At 40.7% G+C, this 9,659-nt stretch overlaps 1 protein-coding gene across 3 annotated transcripts in view; it reads right to left on the bottom strand.

Moving 5' to 3' along the window:
- Window positions 1-9,659, bottom strand: part of TRIT1 (tRNA isopentenyltransferase 1) — a 52,086-nt gene that overhangs the window by 17,736 nt on the left and 24,691 nt on the right. For all 3 annotated transcript variants that reach the window (XR_001885827.1, XM_017873347.1, XM_017873348.1), the window contains exon 2: window positions 1,950-2,090. Coding sequence is in view for 2 of the 3 variants with exons in the window: in XM_017873347.1 (XP_017728836.1) it covers window positions 1,950-2,090 (141 nt within the window). In the remaining variant the exon portion in view is untranslated. The remainder of the gene's footprint in view (window positions 1-1,949; window positions 2,091-9,659) is intronic.

Here is a 9,659-nt window from a genome sequence, read left to right as displayed (position 1 = left end):
AAAAAAAAAAAAAAAAAAAAAAAAAAAGAGAGAGAGAGAGAGAACATCGTCTGTTTTAAAAAGAGAAAACAAATTCTCTATTTGCCCCTTTAAATAAAGTATAGGGAGCAAAGTGGATATTGTATACAAGTTAAATATCCCTTATCCAAAATACTTAGGACCAAGGAAATGTTTCAGATTTTGAATTATTTGCATTATACTTACTGGTTGAGCATCCCAAATCTAAAAATCTGAAAACTGAAACGCTCCAATGAGCATCTCCTTTGAGCATCATCTCAGCACTCCAAAAATTTCAGATTTTGGAGTCTTTTGGATTTTAAATTTTCAGATGTTCAACCTGTAGTATGATTAACAAAGGGAAAGTGAGCAAAGACATGAAAAGGGGAAGGGAAAAGTGTTAAGATTCCAGAAGAGGAGAGAGTGGAAAGAGGAAAGAAGATGGGATAGGACATACTTCACAGGAAAAGGTTTAACTTATTTGTGCAAGCCATGAAATGACTGTGATATTGAGCAATCACCCTTCTACCCTTTGGGCCTCAGTAGTTAGTACCTTCACCTGTCGAATCAAAAAGGCTGATTGGGGCCAGGCGTGGTGGCTCACACTTGTAATTCCAGCACTTCGGGAGGCCGAGGTGGAAGGACCACTTGAGTCCAGGGGTTCAAGACCAGCCTGGCAACATAGCGAAATCCATCTCTACAAAAAATAAAATAGCTGGGTGCGGTGGCTCACGCCTGTAATCCCAGCACTTTGGGAGGCCGAGGCAGGTGGATCACAAGGTCAGGAGTTTGAGACCAGCCTGGTGAAACCCTGTCTCTACTAAAGATACAAAAACTTAGCCGGGTGTGGTGGCGTGTGCCTGTAGTCCCAGCTACTCGGTAGGCTGAGGCAGGGGAATCACTTAAACCTGGGAGGCAGAGATTGCAGTGAGCGGAGATTGCGCCATTGCACTCCAGCCTAGGTGACAGGGCAAGACTCCGTCTCAAAAAATAATGATAATAAAATAAAAATAATTAGCTGGGTGTGGTGGTAAGCACCTGTAGTCCCAGATACTTGGGAGGCTGAGGTGGGAGGATCACCTGAGCCCATGAGCCCAGGTCAAGGCAGCAACGAGCTACGACAGTGCCACTGCACTCTAACCTAGGCAACAGAGTGAGACCGTCTCTAGGAGAAAAAAAAAAACATTTACACACTTTCATTTGAATCTATATCTGGGTTTTCTATTCTGTGCCACAAATATATCTAGTACTAAATAAGTTCCATGCTATTATAATTATTATGACTTTTCAATCTTTTAATATATAGCAATCCAGATACTAAAGGCAGTCTGCATGTTAAGACATAAGGGCAATCCCCTTACATTATTCTTTTTGCAAAAATTTCTTGGTTTTACCCAGAACTGTATTTTCCAGTCCTCTCCCATCTAACAATCCCTTTGAAATTCTAACTATAACTCCATTATATTTATAGATTAACTTCATATCTCCATTTAAAAGATAGAAAACCGAAGCTCAGTGGGGTTAAGGAAATGCTTTACCCAGTAAAATTCACACGGTAAAAAAGGCAGTTCTAGGACTGTAACACAAATTTTCTGATTCTTAAATCAGTGTTCTTATCACTAAAACAGTGCTTCTCAAATTTTAATGTGCATATGAATTACTGGGGACTCCTGTTATAATGCAGATTCTGATTCAGTAGGTCTGGAGTGGGGCCCAAGAATCACCATTTCTAACAAGTTCCCAGAGGATGATGATGACACAGTCTAAGGACAAGAATTTGAGTGACAAAGACACTGTATCTTTCAGTCCATAGTCTGATGGGGATGGCATCTATCAGTAGTTAGGCCTTGGGTGCCCCTTCTGAGAAGAAATTGCCACTAGAAGGAAAACTTCTCTCTTGGCTTGTGCTGCTTACACCCACCAAACCCAGCTGCTGCCTTTCCTAAGGATATCAGAGCAGTTGCTCTATTTCTGAAGTCCACCACGGTGTAATTGGTCACAAGAGGATCCACAAAGCTGATCATGTGGTGCCGGCAGATTCTCTGCTCTTGGGCAGAAACCTTGTTGGTGATGATGTCTAGGCCTTCATAAACCTAGGGGAAAGAAAATTAACATAAGAAAGTCAACCACATCCATAAAAAATGCATACTTAGGAACAGAAATTTTAATTTGTTTCTCCCTCCTGCCAAACACTTCACTGACCCAAAGCACCAGACGTATTCTAACAGAGAGCACAGTCAGATCCATGAAACCCAAAACAAAGAAAGAAGAAAACAGAGCATTGGTTTTCTTATCAAATAGTAGCTATTAGCTCAGATTTAAAGGTAAGAAGGATATGTAAATACATGCCCAGAATTAGTAAAACTAATTCTGCATGGCCAGAACGTTAAAGCCCTGCAAATTGGGCAGGGTGTTTTATTTATTTTGCTTATCACAAGACTCCAGAAAGGTAACATTTTGCATTCATTGCTCATAGTTCTACTTCAAAATGCTTAGGTATTTCTTGGATTTAAATGGCTCTAAAAGGTCTTCAGAATTTGTATAAGATTGGTTCCCTTTGTGGAGAAGGAGTCTACAAAAATACATAGAAAACATACATATACACACTTTGAAGTCAGAACCCCTAATACTGCTGTACTCTAGTGGAAACATTGTGATCTATCAAAATTACTGCTTCAGGGGTCAGCAAGGACAATCTAAATACGCAAAGGCAATATCCTGTCTGTGGGCTCTTGATCTGCCAATTCGATTAAAAAGTTCAAGTGTACTTTTTCTAAATGCAAGGTCTCCAAGAACAGATCTGAAAATACTAGTTTGAAAATAGGGATGAATACTTTGAGATTAAATGTTCTCTGTAATCACTGATTCTACAGGGAGCACTGAATGAACAAATAATAAGTTCTGTAGCGCCCACAAAGATGTTAAAAGCATTTTTATCTCACATTTCCCTTTACTTACACGGGTGTCAAATAAGTACGGTACAGTGTAATGGTTAGGAGGAAAGACCCTGGCGCCAGGCTGCCTCAGCTCATTTCCTAGCTCTGCCACTTACTAGTTATTTGTAGTTGGAGAAGTCAGTTACTAACCTCTCTGGGCCTTAATCCCTCATCAATAAAATGAAAATAATAATATCTATCTCATAGGGTTGTTGTGGGGATTAAATGAGTTACTACTAAAAACCACTTAGTTTTTGCCTGGCACATTGTAAGGGCCACATGAGGGTCACTACTACCTAATTGCTATCATTATCACTACTACTATCACTATAACTAAAAGAGAAAGGGAAATAATTTTAGTGTTACTATTTAATACTCAGAAGCCTCTATGCTCTTAGCGACTGAGATCATTTACCAAGCAAGGATATAAGCTATCTTCAGTGAAATAAAATCAGTAAATAGTAAAACGCATATAAATAAAAAATAACATAAATAAGAGCCATAAGGAGTATCAATTCTGCTTTTTAAACTCATTTAATTTGTGCCTGACAGCAGACTCACATTCTCATACCTGAAAATTAATGGAATCATAAATCATAGAGTATTCTTTTCTGTGTATCTTGAACAGGACTTCCTTCTAATGTTATACAGGGTCATATGGTTATTATACACTGCTGTCTTCTGTGCAAATTAAGAAAAGTAAAGGGGAGGCCGGATGCGGTGGCTCCTGCCTATAATCCCAGCACTCTGAAAGGCCAAGGCAGGCAGATCACGATGTTAGGAGTTTGAGACCAGTCTGACCAACATGGTGAAACCCCATCTCTACTAAAAACACACAAAAAATTAGCTGGGTGTGGTGGCGTGTGCCTATAATCCCAGCTATACTCAGGAGGCTGAGGCAGGAGAATCGCTTGAACCCAGGAGGCAGAGTTTGCAGTGAGCCAAGATTACGCCATTCTAGCCTGGGCAACAGAGCGAGACTTGACTCCATCTCCAACAAAAACAAAAACAAAAAAAAATGAAAGAAGCCAGGTGTGGAGGCTCACATCTGTAATCCCAGCACTTTGGGAGGCTGAGGCAGGCAGATCACTTGAGTTCATGAGTTCAAGACCAGCCTGGGAAACATGGCGAAAGTGCGTCTCTCCAAAAAATGCAAAAATTAGCCGGGTGTGGTGGCACACACCTGTAGTTCCACTACTGGGGAGGCTGAGGTGGGAGGATCCTTGTGCCTGGAAGGCAGAGGTTGCAGTGAGCCGAGATCATACCACTGCACTCCAGTCTGGGCAACAGAGCCAGACTTTGTCTCAAAAAAAAAAAAAAAAAGAAAAGAAAAGAAAACTAAAGGGAGGAAAGAATTAATAATAACTGTTTATTCCTCTCTGTCTCCCTCTTTTCCCACAGCCCTTGGTTGACTCTGCTGTAGCTTAGAATTCCAAATGATCACATTTTAAAGAGCTCACATAGCAACAACTTGATTTTGCTAGTAGAGGATTTCTAACCCCTGTTAAGTATGTTACAGTAAAAAGGATTCTAAATTTTTACACTGAGATTAATGTTAATTAATGTTAATCAGTGTCAATGCATAGCTGCAAATGTACAATTACCCACACCTCCAACAAGGTCAAAATGTAAATATCTCCACCAGCACCTTATATCACAAACCCTAGAAGGCTAGATAAAATTTCTTCCTGTAGGCCAGGCGCGGTGGCTCAAGCCTGTAATCCCAGCACTTTGGGAGGCTGAGACGGGCGGATCACGAGGTCAGCAGATCGAGACCATCCTGGCTAACACAGTGAAACCCCGTCTCTACTAAAAAATACAAAAAAAGAAACTAGCCGGGCGAGGTGGCGGGCGCCTGTAGTCCCAGCTACTTGGGAGGCTGAAGCAGGAGAATGGCGTAAACCCGGGAGGCAGAGCTTGCAGTGAGCTGAGATCCGACCACTGCACTCCAGCCTGGGCGACAGAGTGAGACTCCGTTTCAAAAAAAAAAAAAATTCTTCCTGTAACCTGCCTTTAGGTGTATCTTCCAGAGGCCCTTAAAATGGTGAGTTTAAACAAATGGACACACAAATATAATTCAAACAGAAGCTAACCCAGAGCTAGCTCACCTTATTTACTAAAGGAAGTGGCCTATTGTACTGCTTATGATAGATAATACAAATGCCACCAAATATCAGGAAGAAGAAAAGAGTATTAATGGTTTAAAGAAAGCAGAGCTCTTACTCACAGAGTTAACAAAAACTATAACTCACAAAAGTACTAAATCTTGGTTACTAATATAAATTGTCATCTTTGGGTGATCTGTTAACTCTTTGCCTCTTACACATTCAGATGAAAAGAAATGGGACATAAAGATGTGGGTGATAAAGACTAGACATATGATTTACATTTAATATGGTTTTATGGGTATGTTTTATAGTCATTAACTAAATGCAAAACTGAAAACTTCTGAACACCAAACACACCACTCAGAGGAGATGCTCACTGGAGTATTTTGGATTTTAGATTTTCAGATTTGGGATGCTTAATTGGTAAATATAATGCAAATATTCCAAAATCAGAAAAAACTAGGAAACCAAAACACTTCTGGTCCCAAGCATTTTGCATAATGGATACTCAACCTGTATAATAGTATATTAAAGTACAATAAATGAAAGTATATGACTGTGACCTGCATTGCAACAATAGGGAAAGGAGAGACAGACTATAAGTGAAACACGATTCGCCAAGTGTTCATAATTATCGACTCTAGGTGATGGATATATGGGTAGTTCATTTCATTATTTGCCATACTTTCTTTATATGTTGGGAAATTTCCATTACAAAAAGTTTATTTAAAAAAAGACAGCCAGTTGCGGTGGCTCACGTCTGTAATTCCAGCACTTTGGGAGGCCGAGGCAGGCAGATCACAAGATCAGGAGTTCAAGACCAGCCTGACCAACATGGTAAAACCCCGTCTTTACTAAAAATACAAAAATTAGCCAGGAGTGGTGGCGTGCACCTGTAATCCCAGCTACTCAGGATGCTGAGGCAGGAGAATCGCTTGAACCCAGAGGGCAGAGGTTGCAGTGAGCGGAGATGGTGTCACTGCACTCCAGCCTGGGTAACAGAGCGAGACTCTGTCTCAAAAAAAAAAAAAAGACATGGATGTACTTCATACTCATTATAATGGCTATTAGAAAAAGAAAAACAGAAACAGAAAATAGCAAATGTTGGCAAGGATGTAGAGAAACTGGAACCCTTGTGCATTGCTGAGGGGAATGTAAAATGGTGCAGCTATTATGGAAAACAATATGGCAGTTTCAGGAAGGGCAAGGTGGCTCATGCCTGTAATCCCAACATTTTGGAAGGCTGAGGCAGACCCAGGAGTTCAAGATTAACCTAGGCAACATAACGAGACCCCATTTCTAGAACTTAAAAACAACAACAAAAACTGGAAGAAAAACAGTATGGCAGTTCCTCAAAAAATAAAACAGAATTAACATACAACCTAGCAACTCCACTTTAGGTATATACCCAAAAGAATTGAAAGCAGGGGGTTGAACAGATATTTACACATCCATGTTCACAGCAGCATTATCCATAATAGCCAAAAGGTGAAGTAATCCAAGTATCCATCCACAAATAAATGGACAAACAAAATGCAGTCTATGCATACAATGAGTATTATTCAGCCTTAAGAAAGGTGGGAAACTGGCCGGGTGCAGTGGGTCATCATGCCTGTAATCCCAGACCTTTGGGAGGCTGAGGTGGATGGATCACCTGAGGTCAGGAGTTCAAGACCAGCCTGACCAATATGGTGAAACCCTATCTCTAATAAAAATATAAAAATTAGCCAGGCATGGTAGCAGGCACCTGTAATCCCAGCTACTCAGGAGGCTGAGACAGAAAAATTGCTTGAACCTAGGAGGCAGAGGTTGCAGTGAGCTGAGATCACACCACTGCACTCCAGCCTGGAGTGCAAGAGAGCAAGGCTCTGTCTCAAAAAAAAAAAAAGAAAAAAAGAAAGGCAGGAAATTATGACACATCCTACAACATAGATAACTTTGAACATACTCTGCTAAGTGAAATAAGCCAATCACAAAAGGACAAACACCGTATGATCTCACATATATGAAGTACCCAGAGTAGCCAAATTCATAGAGACATAAAGTAGAATATTAGTTACCAGGAGCTAGGGAGAGGGGAGAATAGGGATTTATTGTTTAACTAGTACAGAGTTTCATTTTAAGAAGATAAAAACTTATTGGAGATGAAAGGTAGTAATGGTTGCAGAACAATGTGATTGTACTCAATGCCACTGAAACACTGAAATGGCTAAAACGGACACCGAGATGGTTAATGGTCAATGTTATATCACAATTTAAAAAAGGCTTGGATGATAGCTTTTAGGCATAATAAGAAACTAGTGAATAGCATCAATGAAATAAAATTTTCAAAATTATTGAGAGCTGGTAATGTTCTATTTCTTGTAATGCTCTTTTTCTTGAACTGAAATTCAGTTGAGTTGTGGTTACACAGGTATTTTAACTTTTGGTAATGTATTGAGCTGTACAGTTATGAATTAGGTGTTTTATGGGTATCCTTTATTTATCAAAAAAAATCATACTGAACAGTTAAGAAGCAAAAACACAACATTTTTCACAGTTGTACCAAGCATAAATATCTAAACAAACTTAGAAATCAATCAATTTTATAAATATCACATTTGGTCCAGAGGTTTAAGTTACATCCATGTTCTAAATGCCACAATCAGGCTTATGATTTTATTACCAGCCTAGAAAACATTCACATGTGAGATTTGTAGCTGAATGCCTTACATTTCCCCTATTGTTCAGCTTCAATTACAGTTTCAGCATCACTCTACCTACAATCAGCCTGAATGCTGGGAAGAGCCAGAAGGATCTGTGTTATCTTTCAAAGACAGCAAGTCACTCTGCTCCATTTCCCCTTCTCCCTTCCAAAGGACACTTGTGATCTGAGTACAAAGAAACGATTTGGAATAAAATGCTTTTCTCTGCACAAACCATATTTTGACAATACTAAGGAACTACTGGCTTCTTTGTAAGGCCTGATGACTGAAATATTCTGAAAAATTCCAGGTTTAATCCACTTCATCAATTATCTAACATAATTGACTTACCTCTACAAATATTTACTAAGCGTCTACTATGTGTTAGGTATACTGCAACATGTTAGTTACAATAAGAAGATTAAGAAAGTCCCATGGCCAGGCGTGGTGGCTCACACCTATAATCCCAGCACTTTAGAAGGCTGAGTAGGAGGATCACTAGAGACCAGGAGTTCAAGACCAGCCTGGTCAACATAGTGAGACTCCATCTCTACTAAAAATTTAAAAATTAGTCGGGTGTGGTGGCACGTGCCTCCCAGCTACTTGGGAGGCTGAAGCAGGAGGACTGCTTGGGCCCAGGAGTTCAAGGCCGTAGTGAGCTAAAAAGGTGCCCCTGCACTCCAGCCTGGGCAACAGAGCAAGGCCCTGTCTCTTAAAAAAGAGTCCTAGTCCTCAGAGAGTCCAAGTTAGACACAAATAGCTATAACAAAAGAAGATACATGATATAAAAGTGCATAATCACTAAACATTTAATGTTCTAGGCATTAAATTGGGCATTATAGAAAAATATACCACTTTGTTTCACCTCTATTGATGGTTTATTTCCAGACTGAAAAAAAAAATTTGGAAAAATGGTGCAAGGCTGAAATAACCTTAACTCTCCAGATCAACAGAGCTGAAGCGCCTGGAGGAACTAATGAAGGCAAAAGAAATCTACAACAGAGAAAAAAAAAAGGATATAAAAAAAATAAACCCATAAACAACAACAACAAAAGATATGGAAAAATCAAAAAACAAAAAAAGAAATCCACAACAGAGACCTAGAAGAAGAACACCAGCAGAATCCAGAGCCATGGTTCTCAACTCAAGTGATTTTGTTCACTGGGAGACATCTGGCAATGTCCAGAAATTTTTTCTTTTTTCTTTTTTTTCTTTTTTTTTTGAGACAGAGTCTTGCTCTGTTGCCCAGGCTAAGGTGCAATGGTGTGATCTCAGCTCACGGCAACCTCCATCTCCCAGGTTCCAGCAATTCTCCTGCCTCAGCCTCCCAAGTAGCTGGGATTACAGGTGTCTGCCACCATGCCTGGCTAATGCTTGTGTTTTTAGTAGAGATGGGGTTTTGCTATGTTGGCCAGGCTGGTCTCAAACTCCTGACCTCAGGTGATCCACCAGCCTCGGTCTCCCAGAGAGCTGGGATTACAGGTATGAGTCACTGCACCCAATCAGAAACATTTTTGATTGTCACAACTACAGGGCTGGGGGGTGCTACTAGCATTTAGAGGGTAGAGGCCAAGGATGCTGCTACACATCCAATGATGCACTCTGGTCTAGCCACCAGCCCCGAACACAAAGAATTATCCGGCCCCAGGCCGGGCACGGTGGCTCACGCTTGTAATCCCAGCACTTTGGGAGGCCGAGGCGGGCGGATCACAAGGTCAGGAGATTGAGACCATCCTGGCTAACACGGTGAAACCCTGTCTCAACTAAAAATACAAAAAATTAGCCAGGCGTAGTGGCAGGCACCTGTAGTCCCAGCTACTCGGGAGGCTGAGGCAGGAGCATGGCTTGAACTCAGAAGGCGGAGCTTGCAGTGAGCCAAGATCGCACCACTGCACTCCAGCCTGAGCGACAGAGCAAGACTCCGTCTCAAAAAA

Source organism: Rhinopithecus bieti, unplaced genomic scaffold (genome assembly GCF_001698545.2).
Source record: "Rhinopithecus bieti isolate Rb0 unplaced genomic scaffold, ASM169854v2 scaffold_6907, whole genome shotgun sequence".
Lineage (NCBI taxonomy): Eukaryota > Metazoa > Chordata > Mammalia > Primates > Cercopithecidae > Rhinopithecus > Rhinopithecus bieti.
Note: the sequence above shows the minus strand (reverse complement) of the source record. Positions and strands in the feature narration are given on the sequence as shown.